At 45.9% G+C, this 22,401-nt stretch overlaps 1 protein-coding gene across 2 annotated transcripts in view; it reads left to right on the top strand.

Moving 5' to 3' along the window:
- Positions 1–22,401, top strand: part of TUFT1 (tuftelin 1) — a 54,843-nt gene that overhangs the window by 5,738 nt on the left and 26,704 nt on the right. Inside the window, exon 1 of one of the 2 annotated variants that reach the window (XM_054997749.1) lies at positions 3,863–3,951. The exons of the other annotated variant lie outside the window; for it this stretch is intronic. Coding sequence (XP_054853724.1) covers positions 3,892–3,951 — 60 coding nt within the window. The 5' untranslated portion in view covers positions 3,863–3,891. Of the gene's footprint in view, positions 1–3,862; positions 3,952–22,401 lie in introns of those variants that run through there. 2 annotated transcript variants of the gene reach the window in all.

Raw genomic sequence — 22,401 nt, 5'->3', positions numbered from 1 at the left:
ACCTGCACCTCGCAGTTCCCTTATAAATAAAGAAGCAGGGTATTGAATAAATATTTCTTTTAATAAGATATATTTGTCTATGGATGGGGGCTAAGAAATCACCCTACGCTGGGCATATTTTGCATGAAGAAGCCTGGATGGTTCCATACCCTCTCATCCGTCTTTTCTGTGAACCTGGGCAGATCATGAGAGGGAGGGCAGAATGGGTTCCATCAGTGCTTAGTTCTCGTGGCCCCTTCTTACATGCCCAGGGTAAAGCTGATTGCAACCTTGGGGTCAGGTAGCAATTTTCCCCAGGCAAGTTTGGCTAGGGATCCTGATGGAGTTTTGCCATCTTCTGGGCATGGAGTACGGGTCACTGTGTGTGTGTGTGTGTGGGGGGTGGTATTTGGGAATTTCCTGCATTTTGCAGGGGGTTGGACTAGATGACCATAGAGGTCCCTTCCAACCCTCTGATTCTATGATTCATGCTGTGTTTGATGATTGATGACCACTGATCACAACAGCGGTATATTTGGCTGTGCTTCAGAAGGACCGCTTGTTTGGTGGTTATGGGACTGGCTAACAGCCCCACAGACCTGTCTGCGGCAGACATTGAGAGTCTGAGCCCAGAGATGATTTCATTGGTAAAACAGTCTGGCACAGATAGGGGGTGTAACCAAAAGAGCACATAAATCTTCAGTCCTCTACATACTTCCCCGGGTTTAAGCCACATTGAAAGCAACGGAAGTTACTTCTGAATAGGGCTGAGTAGGGCTGTCCTCAGAAGGGCTACTTCTGAGTAGGGCTGCCAACCTCCAGGTGGGGACTGATGTTCTCCTGGAATTACAGCAGAATTACAACACCAAACTGAGAGCCAGTTTGGTGTAGTGGTTAAGAGTGCAGGACTCTAATCTGGAGAGCCGGGTTTGGTTCCCCTCTCCTCCGCTTGAAGCCAGCTGGGTGACCTTGGGTCAGTCACAGCTCTCTCAGAGCTCTCTCAGCCCCATCTACCTCACAGGGTGTTTTCTTGTGGAGATAATAATGGCATACTTTGTAAACCACTCTGAGTGGGTGTTAAGTCATCCTGAAGGGCGGTATATAAATCGAATGTTGTTATTATTATTATTATTATAAATTTTCAGATGACAGAGATCAATTCCCCTGGAGAAAACGCTGCTGTGGAGGGTGGACTTTCTGGTGCTATATTCCACTGAACTCCCTCCACTCCGCAAACTCTGCCCTCCCCAAATTTCCCAAATCTCCAGGAAATTCCCAACCCAATCGGCAACCTTATTTATGACTCAATTTATTTTAAACTTCAATTCCAGGGAATACACAAGGTGGGTTAAATAGGATTTGAGAATAGGCCTCCTTACATGCAGCAGGGTTTACTTTGAAGTAAATGTGCCTAGAACAGAGCTGTGTGGCTGCTGCCCAAAGGACACTTAGGGGGCAGTTTTTCTGGCTAAAAACGCAGGAGCCAGTCCAAGGGCAGGTTGAGACTTACGGTGCCGGATCACAGGAGGGTGGCTGGGGATGTTCATGTACTCAGAGACTTTTATGGAATGTTTTCTGGGCTGAGTCCTCTGGACTCTTTAACTAAAGCTGAGCAACATTAGATGGTTTTGCGTGCATGCATACATCCACCAGATCTTTTAAATGCATAGTTTCAAGTGTAGTAGAAGAGCAAAATTCAGATCCAGTAGCACCTTAAAGACCAACTAGATTTCCAGCGTATGAGCATTTGAGAGTCAGAGCACCTGTACATGAATCTTGTTCTTTTAAATGCGTCATGCTCTTAATTCCTTCGGTTCGTCTGTCTCCCCCTGTATGCTAGTTGCTGGCAACAACTAACAAGAGAGCTTTTATTTTGGAGATGTAATATTTTGCAAAACGATGGCGACGCATGTCTCACAGTCTACCTGCAAATCTCCATCCCACTTTTAATCTATTTAAGGCCTTAGGAGCTTCTCAGATGCGCCCTGCTTATCTGCCATGTATTTTTTGTATTGTGGCCTGAGCCTCTGAGAATGTGTAAAGATCTATCTGTGTAACTGTCTAACTGTGTAGCTGTGAGTTGCTTATCTCGCAGGTGGTTGCTTAAAACAGCAGCTGAAAATCCTTAACAAGAAATATTCAACTTCTTTTCTTAAAAATAATGTGAATTTCAGCATCAACTAGCAACAGCAAATAACTAATTAACTATCTAACCTAGACAAACACAACAATCTAAATTAAAACAGAAAAAAGAGGTAACAATTGTTAACATCACATCTCTTACTCTCAGTAACCAGGTTATAAAGTGCCTAATAATGTAAGAATCAAATAATGTCTTTGTACAAAAAATTATACTATGATTAAAGGTAGGCCATAGAATAGTAGAAGTCTTGTTTCACCCTATTGTTAGACCATTGTTCCTCTTTAGTCAAATAATCCAATACTGGTAGCCATTGCTCAAGAAAATAAGACCTGTTGATGCATTTCTCACAGTCTATCTGCAAATCCCCATCCCCCTTTTAAACCCTTAGAGGCTGCAGCCAGGGTTGCCAACCTCCAGGCGGATCAATTTCCCATGGAGGAAAAGGACTCTATGGCAATACACCTGGCTGAGCTCCCTCCTCTCCCGAAGCCACCCTTTACCAAGGTGCTGGTGGAGGAGGAAAGTGCTATCAGGTCATAGCTGATGTATGGTGATCCCTGCTGGGATTTTCCAGGCAAGACAAGAGACTAACAGAGGTGGTTTGTCATTGCCTGCCTCTGTCTGCACAGCAACCATTGTCTTCCTTGGAGGTCTCCCATCCAGTTAGTAATAATAACAACAATAACAGTGAGTTTCTATACCACCCTTTTGGACAGATTAGTGCCCACTCAGAGCAATGAAGGAAGTCAGTGTTATTATTATCCCCACAATACAGCCGGGGAGTGGGCTGAGAGGAGAAGCTTTTCCAAGGCCACCTGCTGAACTTCTGGCAGAAGTGGGATTCGAACCAGCAGAGTGCTGATTTGTACCCCAACCATTTAACTACTATGCTAGAGCAGCTCCCCACCTGGAAGTTGGGACCCCCACACAGGAAATGGTTCACAGAGCTGTGCTGGAAAAGGATAGGGACTGTAGACTATACTGTCTATTGCTGTAAGTATGCCCCTACCAGATAGTTCCACATCATGCAACATCGTAACAATTTGCTTATGCTTTAGTTCAGCTCTGTATTCCAATTTCTGCCTGTTTTCAAATTTCTGCAATCCTTTCCTGTTGTATACTGAGCTCACGGCAGTGGTGGGATTTGAACTAGCAGACTGCTGTTCACAACCCAACTACAGCAGTATCCCAGGCTGATCTGCTCACCTTCCCAGATTTTAGGAGATCTGGCTTGCCTGGGTTATCCAGCTCAGGGTTTCCCATGCAACTGATCGTCCCAAATCTCCAGGAATTTGCCAGGCGGGAGATGGCAACCCCAGTTACGGTCCTTCAACATCTGCTTGGAAGCAGCTGGGTGTCATCTGGCTGTCCACCGCTGGGGACGCTCTACTGGGGCTTGGGAAGGCACTTCTCAGACAGTGAAGTCATCGCTGCGGATTGCCGGATGGAAGCCGGCAAAAAGAGACAGGAGGGGGCGGAGCTTGAAGAGAAGGGGCGGAGCCTCATCAGCAGCTGCCGCGCGAGACTGCCAGAGCCTGGAAGAGCAGGTGGGGGTAGTAGGCGCGGCTTCCAAGGCGGAGCAAGGGCGTGGCAAGAACGCTCGGGGAGCCTCTCAGGGGCGAGCGGGCGTGGCTCGGGAGCGCAAGCCGCGGCCCGGAACAAAGGGAGGGGGCGTGACCGCCGCGACTGGGCGTGGCCAGTATATAAGGAGCGGGCGTGGCTGCCCTCCCTTTCAGTCTGCGCGGAGCGGCGCCGAGGCCGGTGGAGTCATGAATGGGGCGCGGAGCCTTTGCACGTTGGTGGATGTGCGGAGCGAGGAGAACGGTGTGGTAAGGAGCCGCTCCTTCTTCGCCTGGACTTTTATTTTAAATGAATTTAATTAAACGAAATTTATTTTAAATTACTACGTTAATCATGTTTTTTAAAATCAATCTGATACGATATCTTTAAAAACCTGCAGAAAATGCAAAAGAAATTTTAATTGGATTATTTTAACTTTTTTCTCGGTGGGTTTGGTCGATTTTTTTTTTAAAAAAAACTTCTGCAATACTGTACCATAAATAAAGAAGTCCCGCTCCTAGCAATCATTTTTGACTTTGGGAAATGTTTGACATCTCTTAATTGCATTGGCTTTTTAAAAATTTTGATTATTTTTATTTTTTTAAAAAAATCTCTGTTTTTTAAAAAACGAAACCATCCGCTGTTTTCACCCCAGCTCTAATTTAGAAATGCTGGACGAAATGGATTGGAAAATGGCAAAGATTTGATGTTGCGGGGTGAAAAACAATATTTAAGCGTAGTTCAGTTGCAGATGCAAAAGCGCTGGCTGATGCCCCGGGGTCTGGTGCCAATCAGAAGCCCAAATCCATGCCAGAGCAGAATTGGCAGCACAGAAAAACCAGGGTGGTTCTTCTCCCCACCCACCTCTTTTTATCTCAGTCCAAGACGGTTACTCATCGCTAGATACAAGCCAGGACTGAAACTGGAAACCTGTCCTGGCTCAGGCCTTGGTGATACAGCTGTCAAGTGGGGCGCCTGAGCATGTGCAGACTGCCTCTTGCGCTCATGCTCTGTTGCAGGGAAAATGGAAAGCAGTCCAGGGGATACCTTGCAACCTAACTGCTTTATAAGCATTTGGAGGCTGTTTTGTTGGATCTCTGGTGTGTACTTGTTTGTGCCACAGTGAATCTCTGTTCCTTGGACCATCTGGAGTAGCTGCAAGGTAGTCAAAGGGAAGGGAGTTTCAAGTGAGTAGCCATGTGGATCTGTAGTCGAGGAACAAGATCCCGGTCCAGTAGCACCTTAAAGACCAACTAGATTTCCAGGGTAGGAGCTTTCGAAAGTCAAAGCTCTCTTTGTCAGATACGGGGAGTAGAAAAAGGAAGGCGCCTTAATAATCCAAGCAGAGGGTGAGAGGGGCATTGAAATTTAGAGAAACTTTCAAGATAGGCCTTAGGCTCCCATTCATTTGGCACAGCAATTCTAATAGCAAGAGTCCGTGTTTTGGGTGGGGTTGCTCCACTGTTGTAAAGGCAAATCAAAGAATGTGCCGTGAATCACTTTACTAGGGCAGCAAAATTAAACCGTGTATAACAATAAAGAGTTAATCCAATTGATTGGAGAGCATGTGTTTATAATCAAGCATTTCCATAAAAACGCACACAGTCGTTTTTGGAAATGATTGATTATAAACACACACTCTCCGATCAATTGGATTAACTCTTTATTGTTGTACACGGTTTAATGTTGCTGACCTAGTAAGTGATGCACGGCACATTCTTGCTTTCCGTGTTTTTCTCCTCCTTTGCCACTGCTGGGGCTTCCTTCAGATGACCTGTGTGGATGGTGTGCGGAAGTCTCTCTCTTCTGCTGCAGGTGGTTAAATCGTTTGGTTTCTGTGAGATCCGGGAAGCTTGGCGCATTGTTTGATTTTTTAAAAATCTGGTGTTTTAGGAAGGGGGCATAAATTGGCTTCAGTGGGTGGTTGTTTGGGGTTTGGCATAAGGTGTTAGAAGAAGCCAAAGTAAAATGCAATTTAGCTGTTGGCAAATACTGAACAGGCACTGCAAATAACACTTAAAAAAAAAATTCCAAGGTAAGCTTTTGTGGAATAGAATTTGCATTGTGGGCCCTCTTCATGTAGACATTTTTTTAATTGAATCTCGCTGTGTCATAAGACTCCTGTTAGTCTGTCACAGCAAAAAATAACCAAGGCTGTTCCTCTCAAAGTATTGTGAGCCGGATTCTTATCATGAATGCAAGCTGTGTTCTGTAGGTAAACCATCCTAATATAGTTGTGGTGTGAGAATAGTTTCAAATATGCAGTACAGGTGTGTAGGGGAAATGCTTTGGTATCCCTGGGTTGTAACACACATGAGCTTCAGCAATCGATGGGATTCTCGAAGGCTTCTGTTGTTTTATTTTATTTGTTGATTAAGTCTGTGCCATTTGGCATGCTTACTTTTGAACTCTGTGGGGTGTGTGGCTTGAGTAAACAGGTCTAGGGTCAGGCTGTTGTCGTTCTGAGACACCTCCCATGTTCTATTATCCATGCCAGTCGCCAGTTTACTCCCTTGTGCTTTGGTGTGTGTGCATGTACGAATGTGCGCGCAGGTGTGGAACTGGGAATGCCTCTTCCTGGATGACAATTGTATAGACGTTTCGAGGGACCAAAGCATTGCTCATGCCCAATCTTGTTTATCCTCATATCTGGACGATGTAGGCCGGTTGTGGTGCGATCCCTGCATTGCATGTTTGGTGGGCTAGGGGGAGAGATGGAGGCTAGGGACCAGTGGCTGGCCTGAGGCTACCTAGAAACTTCATGGCTCAGGCGTGACTTGAATTGAGGACTTTGTGCCTCTTGCTCGGAACCACAATTTATGACAATTACTGCTTCCTGCCAAATTTTGTCCAGAATTTGCAGAGGGGCATGAGTGATGCCCCTTACTCTTGTTTTGAAACTGGCATTTTCTGAGCTGCCAGTCCCTCTCCCCATTGGACTTTGCTCCGGGGCTCGTGTGTCTCTTTTGTTTTGGATGACGCAACTCTCATGCAAACCCGTTCTTGTACTTTCAGTCTGGATGTTTCTCTTGCAGAGTGTGTGCGCGTCTTCCTTTTTGGAGGGGGGAGCCTGCCCCTTTAGGGCAACCCTCTTGTTTCCTTAAAAATGGGATCCTGTAATATGCTTTCTAAATCTTGAGTCTGTGGCAGATTCCAGGGAGTCTCTGATTTGTTGACGGTGGCCCTGTGCTGCTTGTAGCTCTCTCATCTTGTCCTGTGCCACGGTTCTTGACCTTGTGTGTGTCATGGAACCCTTTGAGTCTGGTGAAAACTGTGGACCGTCTCCCTGGAAAAACACACATCAACACATACCCACAAAGCAATAACTAATGTCCCAAAATGAAAGTAATAAGCTTGGGTGAGCTGTATGCACAAAACATATCTGATGCATGGTTTTAATTAAATGTGTGGATCTGCCGGATCAGCTACTGGCCACAAACCAATTTTGATTTCTTTATATCGCATTGTAAATACGTGCTGTTTCTTTGCTACCTAACAGTGGTAATTGACAAGTATTAAACAATATTATCATTAGTATGGAATGAAAAAATTCCAGTGAACACTTGAAAAGACTAGTGTTTTATCTTCAAAATCACTATCTTCCTATGTAAAGAAGGACAGATGTCTGTAATCTTGATGTCAGGATACATTTTGCTTTTTACCTTTCACCGGGAAACTGTTCTAGGCATTATAATATGGAGACGATGATGAGTGTACATTATATTGTCAGAGGCTTGCACAGCTGGAGAACGATGGTTGTTGTGGATTTTCCGGGCTGTATAGCCATGGTTTTGGCATTGTAGTTCCTGATGTTTCACCAGCAGCTGTGACTATCATCTTCAGTGTCACACTGAGAGATCTGTCTTTTGGGGCTACACCTCTGAAGATGCCAGCCACAGCTGCTGGCAAAACGTCAGGAACTACAATGCCAAGACCACGGCAATACAGCCCGGAAAATCCACAACAATCATGAGTGTACATTATCTGACCATGTGCAGTAAAATTTTGTGCCACCCTATGCTGGCTTGGAATGAAACAGTGCCGTAATAACAACAAAGATTTTTTACAGACAATTTTCAAAGTCTGAGGAAGGAAAGAGAAGAAAAAACATGTGTTTGTGCTCGGTTCATGGACCAGAGGCGTGGTCTGGTGGGAGGCGGGTGCAGTTATGTGCCTTTGTGTGTGGTACGAGTGTGAGAATTTGGCCACCATGGCCCTTATTTTCAGATGCTTTTCTGTTGGTATATGCCGGAATAATTCCCAAACTCCTGGAAATATCTGGAGAAGATGCTCTTTTTGAGCACCGTCATTTGCTCGCCTCTTTGGGGAAGCACACGTGGCATCAGTGCTGTGGCCAGTTTTCCACTGTGTCTGACTAGAACATGACACGCTTGGGCTCTGTGGATCTGGTCCGCTAATGGCAATGCTTTCCCCCGATAGAAGAGGCTCAGAGAGAAGAAAGTGTCATCAGTCCCTTGTGTTGGGGGAAGCTGTCACCATTAGCTGAATGCGTGATCCCACGATTACTTGTATGTTGTCACCAGTGGTCTGTCGGGGGGGAGGAGACTTGGAGAGCATCGATGTACCACGTCAATGAGACATTCCTGAAAGGTTTGGGAAAATCATGCAGGGTGGCAGTGAAAGGGAAGGGCAAACTAAGAACTATGTATATAAAGCCTGGCTTACACTGTATTGATACGAATTTCTGATGCCTTTCCATATTTATGTGATGCAGAATTCTGTGGAATGCCAAAGCTTGCCTACTGCCAAAGTGTTCCAGGAGGAGATAGAGAGCTTGTGAAGTCACCTATATCCCTTTACCAGTGTTTCCCCACTCCCTCTTATCTTATTCTCTGCCTTCCTCCTCCCACTGAAATTCTTGGAATTGCTGAAATCAACCTTTTTGTGACCTTCCGTAGTCCAAAGGCTTGAAAGAAGTAATCTACTCTTCTTCTCAACTCTGGAGGCGTAGTTTGCAACCGGGCTGGCTCGCTGTAATTCAGCATCAGAATCTGTTATTCTACTCCCAGACTTGGGCCTGATAATTGAAAGCTTGCAGCAGCAAGAACCTCTGAACACGTGCAGAGTTCTCTCCAGTGAGTAGCGCTGGTTTGCATCGAGAGCTTCTGGGGAGATTTGAGGTCTGGAATCTCTCTCGAAGATGAGCATTGCTCAGGCTGTTTTTTCCAGCTTTGATCTGCCCTTCAAGGGGGAGGTGGGGTGGGTGGATAGCCTGACACCCCCTTTCCCCCCAGTAGCATCTGGAATGTTTAGCCTGGCTATAAATCTCCGAGCCCTTCCCTGCCTCAGCCTCCAGAACAGTATTTATAATGGTGATTCTTTCTGGGGAGATAAACACAAAGATTGCTGAGGAAGCCAAATGCTCTCTGCCGCTTATTGACTCTTATCTGGCGGGCTGGTGACCTTGAATTCCTGAGTTATTGGCAGACCTTGAAAGAGCTTCTTCAGGAGTTGGAATCTCCCCCCCCCCAACAAATGCAGTCTCTTCTCTTTTGCTAGGTCCATTCTTCTAATAGGTTTGAGTTCAGTGGTACCTTAGAGACCAAGATTTTCAGGGTGTGAGCTTTTGAGAGTCACAGCTCCCTTGAGCTCTCGAAAGCTTACACCCTGAAAATCTTGTTGGTCTCTACGGTGCTCGGCTACCCACCTAAAACATTCTCCTAATGCTGACCTCTACCCGCTGCGAGCCTATTGCACATGGGGAAGGTGCTACTATTAGAAGAATGAATCCATTGATCCAACCCAGTATTTCTGAAATTCCAGAATATTGCATTTAAGAAAAATCCGGCAACCAGGTTTTCGGTTGAGGCTTGGCCGATGGAGCTTTGTTGTGCTGCAAGGTTTGCCCTGATTGGTGCGAGGGGACAAAGAGTCACCCCCCCCTTTCCCCTCCTGAACAAATGACACCAAAGTGCAAGAACAGGTCAGTTGTTCTGTGCACTGGGGACTTTTTAGCTTCCTGGAATGTCTGGTAAGACTGGCATCAAATGGCAGAAGGTCAGTTGATGGTAAATAACCGAATACCACACTTCAGGTGTGGCTATTGAGAAATAGCTTTGGTCCCTCTTGCCCTGTTTTTAGGCTAAAAGCAATTGATGATGGAGTTTCCGTGTGACATAGTAGGATGTAATTGGTGGCGTCACAAGCGCTCTCCAGTAAGTGTCTGCTGCCCTCATGCAAGTAGAAACAGACCCGCCAGCGGAGGGAAATGTGTTCCTAGGGACAATGTAGCAATGGACAGCCACCATGCAGTTGGGAAGACACTGGTGTGCGCTTTGCAAAATTAACAACTGCCTGTACACGTGTATTCTCTGTTGTTGCCCCCCCCCCCTTGTGAAATTGCTTGCCTGTAGATGTCAGGAAAGCTCCCATTCGCGAGGCTTTCCACAAACTATGAAAAACCAAATTACTTAGGAGGGCTTTTTTACACAGGTAGTAAGGCTATACTAAAATGAAACAATTCAGAAAGACCCTTTGATAAAAGGATAACAGCTACAGACTATACTACTAAAATAGTAAAGAGTCCAGTAACACCTTTAAGACTAACCAACTTTATTGTAGCATAAGCTTTCGAGAACCACAGCTGTCTTCGTCAGATGCATTGACAGCTTTCGAGAACCATAGCTGTCTTCGTCAGATGCATCTGACGAAGAGAGCTATGATTCTCAAAAGCTGACTGCATCTGATGAAAGAGAGCTGTAGTTCTCGAAAGCTTATGCTACAATAAAGTTGGTTAGTCTTAAAGGTGCTACTGGAGCTTTCGAGAACCACAGCTCTCTTCGTCAGATGCATCGACAACTTTTGAGAACCACAGCTCTCTTCATCAGATGCATCTGATTTTGCAACTACAGACTAAGATGGCTAACTCCTTTGGATTTATTTAATTTGTTTATTTTGATTTATTAAATCATTTTTGCCCCGCATTTCCTTGCAGTCCAGGGAATCTCAAGTCACAGTGAGAAAGGCAGACTGTAAATGATGCAAATAAATAATAAAATCAGTGAATGTGCTTGAACTATCAATGTCCCAGTTTCATCACTGCACATGTCCTCCCACTACGTGATCTTAAGTAAATCAATTATTCTCTAGCACCCCCCACCCCAAATCTGTGGACATCTTGTAACACTGACAGCTGTTGTATGAAAGCAAGATTCCGGTCCGGTAGCCCCTTAAAGACCAACTAGATTCCTAGGATAGGAGCTTTCAAAAGTCAAAGCCCTCCCCCTTACCTGTCTTCCACCCTTCCCCAAAGCTTGGCTCCCAAAGTGGCTTGCAGCAATTTAAAAAAATTAATGCAAATACGCACTGAGAATTTAATACTCGTGAGTGTTACAAATCCTGTAATCCTGTGAAAAGTCTCTCCACCCTGAGCCCACTGAAATCAGGGGGCTTAGATTGGGTGCCTCTTTTGCACAGTTGTGCGGCTGCTAACTCTGGAACGTGCTTGCATTTGAGGCGGGGAGGGGATTTTCTTGTGACCTGTTTTTGCAAAGTGACCTCTTCAACACAGATCTTATAATCTGTCCTGCTTGGCTGGAAATGGCCAAGCAAGACAAATGGCTGATGGTTTGAAGAAACGCTCAGCTACAGCTCTTTCGCTGGATAATTGGACTTGGGCGTCACTGTTTTGATATTCGTGTGATATACTGGAACTCTTACCTTCACCGGTTGGATGTCGATAAGTATTGATTGAAATGCTCATGGATTGATGAACTTTACCAGTTGGACTTGGATGCATATTGATGAACTTTACCAGTTGGATTGGGATGTATATCGATTGACCTTGTTGTTATATGTACTGATTATTGTTTGCACGATATTAGCATTTTGCACTTAAAAATATAAATATCTAAAAATTAATATTTTTGAGTACTTGTGGAACCTCGTAGTTCCAGTACACTGGAGCTTTTTGTAGTTCTTGGTTTATGTATCCGGTGGTGCTCGTTCAAGTTTAGTCTGTGTGGAAATGGCAGCAACTGTGTGTATGCCGAGCCCACCAGTAGCATGTGGGGAAGGTTGTGAGCTCAATCCCTGGTGACCTGTCTTAAGCCAGAAGAGGCAGGAGAAGGCGGATGCTTTCCCATAACCAACTGGCTCACTTGCCTGCACTGTTGACTAGTCAGTTGTGGCCTGATAGACAACCAAATTTTAGGTGGTTTCCACAGTGGGAGGGGCTTGTGTGGTTTCCCTGTTGCTGCTGCAAATAAAGCACAACAGCAGTAGGTCTTCCATGTGGCAGGTTTCCCCAGTCCCCCAGCAATGGCCACACCCCTTCTCCTGGGACACAGGGGCTTATGCATATAAAAAAAATCAGCGCTAGAAAACCATTGTATTGTTATTATAACAATAGGGTAACAGGTTTTCCAAATTCCTAGCTTGCATTTAAAAAAACAAGGTAAGTCTCTACCCCCCCCACCATTGCAGAGATATGTCTTTCCCCTTATATCTCCGCAAGGGAAATGGCTAGAGATGTACCCCCCCTTTTTAAGTGAAAGCTGGGAAATCAGAGAGCCTGGTACACTTGTTGTTACAATGGTTTATTGATAGAACAATATTCTAGTGCTGTAATAAAAAAAATAATTATAAAGCCCCCATTGGCAGTGAGAGGAAATGGCCGCCGCAGGGACAGTGTCAGGGAAAATGGCTTCCGTGGGGGCAGGAAAATCTGAATTTCCCCACCCACACAGCAGCCATCCAGGCTTTATCATGATTGTTCTCAAAACTTCAGCGCAAAGCAGGTTTGAGAAAAGCCGCACAATGCTGTGTGGAAGCAGGCCGGGGGGTGGGGGTTGGCGGGAGCCACTACGCTCCCCAGGGCATTGTACCTGAGCAGAGATAACCTTTGTGGAAATAGCCTTAGTAAATATTCTCCTGGAGACCAGTCTTGCTCTCCATAGGCAAGTCTGCTCCGTATGTTTATGCAGCTCCTGAGAAAACTGCAAATGGAATATTTTCCCATTAGCGGGCTCGAATATTTATCACCGTTGTGCTTCTTGGAGAGAGGAGCTGCAATTTTATCTTCCTGCATTTATCAGCACTCGGGAGGGGGGCCGCAAATAGCCCTGATGGCATGCAGGTGCCGACTTAATTGCATCCCCGGCGCAGCTAATGGCCTCCCCCTCTTTCCGCGATGCTTAACACGCTCCTGGTAGGGTGGATGATTGCTTCGGAGACTCGGAGAGAATTGGGTTTGCGTAATGGAGACATCGCCTGATAGGATTAAATGGTGTTGTTGGTTTAGTCATTACATATCGTGGGGCAGCCCGGAGGCTTTGCTGTCTTTTACGCCTTCCTCCGATTGCGTGTTTCAGATTGAGATGACAGATAGCAGACTGCCTGACAGCGCTTAGGAAGGAGAGCGAAATCTGTTTTCTTCAAGTTGGCCGTGGCCAAGGAGTTCGGCAGGGCGGCTGTGAGCTGCAGGGCTCTTATTGCAGACTGTGTTAAGTTGGCACATCTAGAAAAATTGGGGTTGGATTCTTTGGATCTGTTCCACTAACTGGTGCCTTCCCCGGGTGCAAGGAGTCTTACCCCAAGCTTTACATTTGGGGCGAGGATTTGCACCACCAAGTGAAGGCGTGGGATTAATGGAATTTATCTGTGTGATGTAAATTGCATCTTTTAATTTAACTCTCCCCTGTTGCAATGAATTCCCCTCATTGCTGTGGTGGTCACCATGCCTGGTTTTGTGCAAAGGTGGCTGAAGCTACCTGGTGCAAATCTAAAAGGGGATAGTTTAAGATGTTGGTGCCGAACTTCCTTGCCAATATTCGAGTCTCACAAAACATCTGGAAGCTGCTGTCCACAGGTCATGGTGAGGCAGCATAATCAAAACTAAAATAGACTTAACAGTTTATTTTATTCAATAGTCTGACAGTTAAATAAAATAGTTAAATTAACAAGCTAAGATATTCAACTTCATTTAGAAGCATTATAGGGGTGATGAAGGGGAAAATTTACTTTGAAGTTTATCCATTCTGGTATCTTTAATCACTGTGATTTATTTAATTATATATCAATTGGTTCTGTCAGCCTTGTTCCTTTTATTATTGCTCTTCTGTATGTCCTTTCCTTTTGTATGTTTGGATGACATTTTCATATATATAATAGTTATCTAGATTAATAGTTAACATTAAAATAGTTAAACTAACAAACTAAATAAATTAATAAACTGACACACTAAATACTTTCCTTTTTTCATAGGTTGAATAGAATGCTGAATATAAAATGTTTAAGTAGAGATGTAAAAGTATAATATTCAGTTTTGTTATACACTGTGTTTATAGCTCTTATGCAACTCAATTCTATTTTATATATTTTTCTGTTATAGCTTAATGAATTCTCTATAAGGTTCCATGCACTTTCTATTGCTGTTCTTTTTTTATTTTTACTTCTATTTCTAAATTTTTAAAAAAGGTCACGATGAGGCAGGTGACAGAATCTAGCCAAGCTCCGTCCATGCAGTTGGCAAGCACATAATTGGTCAGAGAGCTCGAGTCCTCCAGGGGTATGTGGTTGACCACATATTGTTGCCAGAAGGAAAGATTGAAGGACTTCGTCCTAAGGAAAATGGCCAATACGGTTTAGGAGTGTATGTGAATTTCAGGTGATATTGTTGTGCCTTTGAATATGCTATTTGTTCTGAATGGAATTGCGTTTTCGATAAAGGCTTATCGAGTTGAAACGGAGGAATAACCCAGGGCTACCAGTTAGCTGACAACTGAACGGAACACAAGTTCTAAACAATACCGGTTTAGAACTGAAGGCACTTTATAACAAGTTCTAACTACAGAAGTTCAAGATTGAAGGCAATTTAACGTTGAAGTTGGAATTTGCAAGTTATTTGCCTAAAATCAGTATGGATCTTATTTTTTGTGTGTATGGCTGTTGTAAATATTGGATATAGAACACTTTATATTTAATGGTATTAATTTGTCAGTGTGTCTTTAAGTTGTTACTTTGTATGCGTGTGTAGGAGAGATTGTATAAAACACTTTGGCTAAGCTTTGTTTCTAATTAGTCTGGTTCCACAGTGGGTTATTTATTTTGCTAGTATTACACTGTGTATCCTGTTGTTGTTTTTTCCTTTATGTCAGAGAGACAGAACGCTGTTGTGCCCGTTATAATTTCCTGGGGAGGGGAAGCATTGCATAGTGGTTGGAGTTGTAGGCAAGGCGCAATCACCTCTGTACTTGGGGATACCGAATTCTCCTTGCCCAAGAGCTGGTTAGCTTCTGGTCCTCTTCCGTAACCTTTCCTTGGCATGTTGATGGCTGGCTTGCTACTCTGAGAGCCAAGCTACAAGTGACGCGTTACACAGGTTGGACACTTGTCAGCTTCCCTCAAGTTTTGATGGGAAATGTAGGCGTCCTGGTTTTACAGCTTGGCTCTCCATTACAGCTGCAAGACCAGGATGCCTACATTTCCCATCAAAACTTGAGGGAAGCTGACAAGTGTCCAACCTGTGTAAGGCGTCACTTGTAGCTTGGCTCTGAGTCATCTCAAGGTATTTGCTTGCTCAGCGCCTTTCTGCACTTCTGTGCTTAGTGTGTAGGTGGCTTTTGGATAGATGCTCCTGGGAAGGGGCTGGACTGGGTAGCCTGAAAATCCATCTTGGAGTAATAACGTATTGGGGTTATGTCCCACAGGTCTGTTCTGCTAAGGGTGGTGCCCGCAACTGGTGCAGAAAGCCTTCCTGTGATGCAAGAGGCTCTGGCGGGGACGTGTGATCAGTTTGCGACTCCATGTGGAATCTGCCCTCTGGTTTTCATGTTGCAACTCACTGCTTTTCATGTATACATTGCAGTTCTTCCTTTAAGACTAACCAGCTTGGGCATAGCATAAGCTTTCGAGAACCACAGTTCTCTTCGTCAGATGCATCGAGAACCACAGTTCTCTTCATCAGATGCATCGAGAACCACAGTTCTTTTCGTCAGATGCAACTGACGAAGAGAGCTGCGGTTCTCGAAAGCTTATGCTACAATAAAATCGGGTAGTCTTAAAGGTGCTACTGGATTCTTTACTATTTTGCGACTACAGACTAACACGGCTAACTCTTCTGGTTCTTCCTTTGAGGACACAAGGGGGAAACTGAAATTGGAGTAGTCCATGAAGTTGATGGAGTTAAGCATCCTTGATTTCTCCCATGGTATCTTTGCTGTGGTTATATTCCTTTATTGCCAAAGGAAAGCACTTAACAAAGAATCCCCCGTCCCTGCAGCTGGTAACATTGCGCAGTCTCTACTGTTGTTACTTTTGTGTCTTGTTTTGAGATCTGCTCCCCTCCACCAGATTAGATGGGAGGGTTTTTTGTGACAAAAGTTTATTTATTTATTAGTCCACCTTTCTCACTGAGACTCGAGGTAGATTACGTAGTGTGAGATTAGCACAGTCAGTATCAAGGACATTTCAATATACAATGCCGTAGGGTAAATAAATCCTAGAAATGTAGAGTTGGAAGGGACCTACAGGGTCATCTAGTCCAACCCGCTGCACAATATAGGAAATTCACAACTACTTCCCCCCCCCCCCCACACACACTCCCAGTGACTCCTGCTCCATTCCTAGAAGATGGCAAAAACCCTCCAAACTAGCCTGGAGAAAATTGCCTCCTGACCCCAAAATGCTGATTGGCCTTACCCTGGGTGTGTAAAACGGGCCACAAGACCTGATGTAAAATGCAAATTTACAAAGACATAACATTAGCAAAAATCCGATACAGAGTTGAAGAAATGCTGAAACAGAGCATGAGCAATTCTAGGACTGACATTAGACAACACAGAACTCCCCAGTGGGTCATACTTAAAGTAACAGGTAGTAAGTACATAGTCACAGGTGGTACATAGGAGCACATACTTAAAGCAACAGATGCACTAGGCAACATAGTGGTGAAGTCTGTGGTCCCTAAGTTGTCAGTGAAGGATCTCTTTGAGACCCCCTCCCTACAATACAGCCCTCCTCTCTGAGTAAAAAGCCCTTTTGAATAATTCAGTATCGCTTGCGCCCTAGGAGTGACAGACTGTGGGCTTCCTGTCCCGCTCCTGAGCATCTTTTTCTCCCCCCCCCCTCCATGCACCGACGAAGTTATGTGCAAGTTTTCTCTCTGTTTTCTGATCTTCTAGCTGACCATGATAACGTTATTGCCCTACTGTTGTTTCTGTTAATTCCTCTGGGTCTGAGTTCCATAAAAGCCCACCAGGACTGGCCTGTGCGTGCGCACATGAAATGGCTTCAGAAGCGCAAATCCCTCTCCTAAAGGCTAGACTTCCTCTGCGGAGTGAGAGATTGCAGCCAGAAAGGTGCCTTCTGCACATGGGCCTGTGTTTATACTCTAGAATATCCCTTTTCCCTCTGCGTTTCCCTCCCTTTCCAGATCTGCCTCCGGCACCTTTGCACCTCTGCGTTAGGCTTCGTGACTCAGCTCTGCCTCTTCCACGGACCCCGCCAGCCTTTTTTTCCCCTCACTCTGCCATATATGGAGCGGTTGCAGGGCCGCGCATGTTTGCTTTGCATGCACGTGTGTGTGTTGCGTGCCGTTTGCCGCTATAGATACTGGGGTAATGAGAGTCGTGGCGGTGTGTCACGCTTTCGGAACGCGCAGGAGGTGAGCGAGTCTGTGTTGCAATCCTGAGCGGGGGAAAGAGCTGCCCCGTTTTATGAGTTAGCATAGGAAGGGGCCGTGGGTACGTGGCGATTTGCAAAACTGGGGAGGCTGAGCCAGGTGTGAAACGTAACCTCTGCTATAGGGTTCATTCTTCGGAAAAGGTTGTTGTAAGGATTACTGAGGGTTGCCTAGATTGGACTCTGAGAAATCAGAGAGTGAATCTCTGGTGCTTCCTTTAATTGGTAAATAGCCTCGGAGAAGAGGGAGAATTTGATTCCGACGGGAGCACAGTTTTACCTGATCCCAGGTACCCTCTCTGCTTGAGATATTTGTCCCAGTGGGGGGAAGACTACCTCACTATTATTATTATTATTATTATTATTATTATTGAAATTTCACACAACACAATCAATAATAAATAAAGATCACATGTTATCATTGATCGGCCTTGCTGAGCTGTTACAAATTTCCACCGGAGACCTAAGTATCAACCAGATATCGGCGTAATATGTATGCTGTTCCAAGTAGCGCCGTCTTTTGCATTTCTGTAGGTGTTACGTCAGAAAGCTGCAAGTTTTTCGAGATGGCTCCCAGTGCCCCGATGACAAGGGGAACTACTGTTGCGTTCTTCTTCCATAGTCGGGTGGATTCTATTGCCAGATATCTATATTTAATCATTTTTTCATGTTCTTTTTCTTCGATTCTGGCATCCCCGGGGGTTGCAATGTCGATTATCCAGACTTTTCGATTTTCCACGACTGTTATGTCTGGATGATGATGATGATGATGATGATGATACTTTTTGTCTACTTTCCCTGCAAGCAGGCTCAGAGCAGAGCATGACATAACAGTAAACAAAAAGATAAAAATAGGGCACCAGAAGCAGTTTTGGTTGGGGAGGGGGGATTTGAAGAGAAATGATAGCAGAAGGTTCATGCCTTTCCCTCCGTGTTGTAGCCCATGAATTGGGTGGGGCTCTTGACCAAGAGAAACTGAGTTTTGTCCCCTTTGCACACCAAGCGCACGTCACAGAAATGACATGGAAATCGGCGAGGTCCTTGTGTCCCAGTCCCATTTCCTCAGCAGTTTCAGGGCAGGGCAGGCCCTTTCCCAAAGCCTGCTGTTTGAGAGGGGGGTCCTTGAGATAGAGGGGCTGTCCCTGGAACCTTCCTCGTGCCAAAGCAGGGCTCTACTACCAAGTTGTGCGTCTTTCCTCCACTCTTCTTGCCCTCTGCTGAGTGCTGCCCAGCTGCCTTCAGGGAAGCAGCCAGTTCAGCGTCTCCCCGCCTTCTGCATCTGCATTCTGGCTGTACCGGATCCTTGCAAGGGATGCCGTAAGATAATGCGCATGAAGCACTTGGCTTTGTCCCAGAGCAGGGTGTCCGCAGGAGTTTCTTAGCAGCAGGGCTGCCAGGGTTAGAGAGGGCACCCACAACGCACTGGATGCCCGGCCAAGCTCTTTATGATAATTAAAAAGGGCAGAGTTTCACGGCAGGGCATGTGCTTTGCATTTGGAAAGTAGGGCTCTTCCCTTGCCATTAGAAGGTACCCAGGTCTGGTCCCTGGCAGCTCCGGTGAAAGACACTTGGGTGTTGGGGAAAGACCCTGTCTCTGCCTGAGACGCTGGAGAACCGCTGCCTCTTGGAGTAGGCCTCGCTGAGTTAGACAGTCCTGCAGTTCGACTCGGTATGTAAGAGGTCTGGCATATGTGTTCAGACTTGTGCAATAAATGGGCAATAAATTAGGGAGAAATTATGGGAGAGGGGTGGGTGGGTGGAGCTGGCCTTGAAAACTTCAATTATACCCATAAATCTACATTCCAAATTCCTGTTTGAGTAATTCTTAGGCTTGCTAGTCCACGGAGGGGAAGAACGTGGAAATTCCTGCCCCAGCGACTAGCAAATCGTACCCACTTCTCTTTTCTGAAATTCCAGCTGACGTTGCTCGCAGTGCTTTGGGGCATGTCCTGAAGATACTACGGGTAGAAATGTACTTTTGACAAAGAGGGTTTCGCACCCAGGACCGCATTCTGTGTCGGTTCTGGGCCTCTGCAGAACACTTGCCTGTAAAGCCTGCTCATGGCTACATCTGGGAGGCTTCGAGGAGTGCTTTAAGAGACACCCTTCCCTCTACAGAACTTGTTGAAGTGTGGTGGAGGAAAATGCCATCAGGTCACAGCTTGACTGATGGCGACCCCTGCTGGGGTTTTCAAAGCAAGAGACTTACAGAGGTGGTTTGCCATTGCCTGCCCCTGCAACTCTGGTCTTCTGTGCAGGTCTCCCATCCCATTACTAACCAAGGCCGGCCATGCTTAGCTTCTGAGATCTGGCGAGATCGGGCTTGCCTGGGCTGTCCAGGTCAGGATGGTAGAAGTAAGCAAAACAAAGCAAGTAAGCTGCATGGCTTGCGTTGTAATGAGAGGAGACTCTGGATTTTTCTGGGCCTGGAATGCAATTGTCCCTTGCCCGGTCAGTCCTGCTCTGCAGCTATAACAATGCTGGGCTGCTGGTTTTCTCTTGCTCAGGCCCCGAATGTCGTAGGTGGGTCTGTGCAGCTGAGCAGCGCATGATCGGGCAGAGAGAAGTGCAGCAACGTCACATAGCCTCTGTGCTCCAAGCAGCCCCTGGGCATCTCTGATCTTTCTGGCGGTGTGCGGTTCTGTTGCAGACGCCAAGAAGGTGGGCCGTGAGGCTCAGCCTGCTGAGTAATTCAGACATTCCTCTTGTCATGTTGAAAGGCCATGTGCCGCCTTCTAAAATTATTAAGCGCAACCCATTTTCTGCCTCTCGGCTGCAATTGGGAATACAGGGGGAGCAACATGCTTTTCCTGAGCGTGTACAAATTGCTCGTGATTAAGCAGGGGAGCTTGAAAATGTGGGCTGGTCCTAATTGCTGCCCAACGGCCTTCCGTGGGGCCACAGCTCTCCTCGGAGGGATAGCATTGTTGTGGCTCAGGGCAGATGTTAGCCTCTGCTTCTCTTCCATATAAATGGGCTCTAGTCCACAACAGCTTCTCTAGGCTAGACTACTGCAACTCGCTCTACGTGGGGCTTCTCTTGAGCCTGACCCGGAAACTGCAGCTGGTTCAAAATGCAGCAGCGCATGTTATTTTAGGAGCGCCAACTGGAGTGCATATAACACCTATATTGCGCCAGCTGCATCGGCTGCCAGTGGAGTACCGGATCAGGTTCAAGGTTTGGGTACTAACCTATAAAGCCGTATGCCGACTGGGACCAGCGTATACGAGACCGCCTCTCCCCATATGTGCCCCAGAGGACGCTCCGATCGGGAGAGAAACATCTATTGGTGGTCCTTTGCCCCCAAGAGGCCCGCCTTGCCTCAACCAGAGCCAGGGCATTCTCGGTCCTGACCCCAGCCTGGTGGAACTCTCTGTCTATTGAGACCAGGGCCCGGCAGGATTTGTTATCATTTCGCTGGGCCTGTAAGACAGAGATGTTCCGCCAGGCATATGGTTGGGGTCAGGCTTGGCCTCCACCAGCTGAAAAATGGAGAAGAATAAAATCTGAACCCCTCCCTACTAAGGTTGTCCACCACCTTATCGTGTCGAGTTGTGTCTGCTGCTGTTGATTGCTGCCAACTGGATATATATTTTTATATTATATTATATTTTTAATCTTTCTATTATGGTTTTTACTGTATAAATTAACTTTAATGTGTTTTAATATATTCTTGCCCCCCCTTCCTGATCTTAAAATGTTGCAGCCCGTGAACATCCCTTCTTGTGATTCGAGGAGGAGGGTCTTGTCTTTGTCATTGCCCTGAGACTTCTGAAGCCTGAGCGAAGGAGGGAGTCTTGCCACCTCCCTCATTAGGAAATTGTGACGGCAGGAGGAGGGGAGGGACGTCTCCCTTCCTCTGGCTTTGCATATGCTCGAAACACGGCATCCTGAGAAAATAGAAAGATACTTGAATAGAAGTGAAAAAATTGTGAACATATATGAAATGAAATCCTGCCTTCAAGTCATAGCTGCCTTATGGCAACCCCTGGTGGGGCTTTTGTGGCAAGAGACTAACAGAGGTGGTTTGCTATTGCCTGCCTCTGCAACCCTGGTCTTTGTTGGAGGTCTCCCATCCAATTACTAACCAAGGCCAACCCTTCTTAGATTCTGAGATCTGATGAGATCAGGCTCTCCTGGGCTGTCCAGGTCAGGGCATGAAGATATATAAGCAGATATCTATATATATGAAGACAAGAGTCCTTACTGACTCATCAGCACCCAGCCCAAACCCCTGGACCTAGAAACATGGAAATTGGGGAGAACATTTCTTTCATGATGTAAACACCCACTAAGAAGGGATTTTAATTCTCCCCCTAAGGGGGTAAAAAGGAGTAAAATGTGGTTTCCCAAAGGGATACAGCTTCCCTGTGTGGCTGGCAGGCTTGCTGCCTGCTTGCGCCCCCACCAACTGCCAGCTCGGCCACTCTTCCCCGATTGGGCCAGCCTTTCAAGGTCATTTGCATATGTAGGCTAATTGGGGCTCACAACATTCCACACATCATTCCCTCGCCCCTCCTGAGACAGTTGGAACACAGAGGTCATTTGCGTATGAGGCCTGATTGGTCCTCACTCCCCACATTCTAAACAGTATGTAGTTGTTATTGGGAGTCATTGAATGTGTCCTGGGGTAAAATGCACCTCCCAGTCTTCCCCCCCAAAGTTCACTAGGGTTGCCAATCTCCCTGTGGGGCCTGGCTTTCCTGTGCGGTTGGGAGGCTCCTCCCTGCTTGCACCCCCCCCCTCTCTGATTGGTTAGCTGTGGAGCTCTGTGTTCTGAGGTAAAAAACAGGCGAAAGAAACTGCATACAGATGAAGAAAGACGGCACAAGACTCCTGAATAGGGATAACACACTTCGCTTTATTCAAACACCTTTGTGAAGCTTGCGTACTATCCTATACAAAACCAACTTTAAAACCCCCCCAAAATATTACATACCCACAAGTATTAGAACTGGATTTAAAGTAGTTAAATACTGTAGCGACGCACGGGTATCAAGCTAATACAATATCATTTACCATTTTTTTTATATATACATGGTTTGGATGATGTGTGATTACGTTTTGTGTAGGGTTTA

This window comes from Eublepharis macularius, chromosome 1 (assembly GCF_028583425.1).
Source record: "Eublepharis macularius isolate TG4126 chromosome 1, MPM_Emac_v1.0, whole genome shotgun sequence".
NCBI classification, from domain to species: Eukaryota; Metazoa; Chordata; class Lepidosauria; order Squamata; family Eublepharidae; genus Eublepharis; species Eublepharis macularius.
The sequence above is the reverse complement of the archived record's forward strand: the minus strand, read 5'-3'. Positions and strand labels throughout refer to the sequence as shown.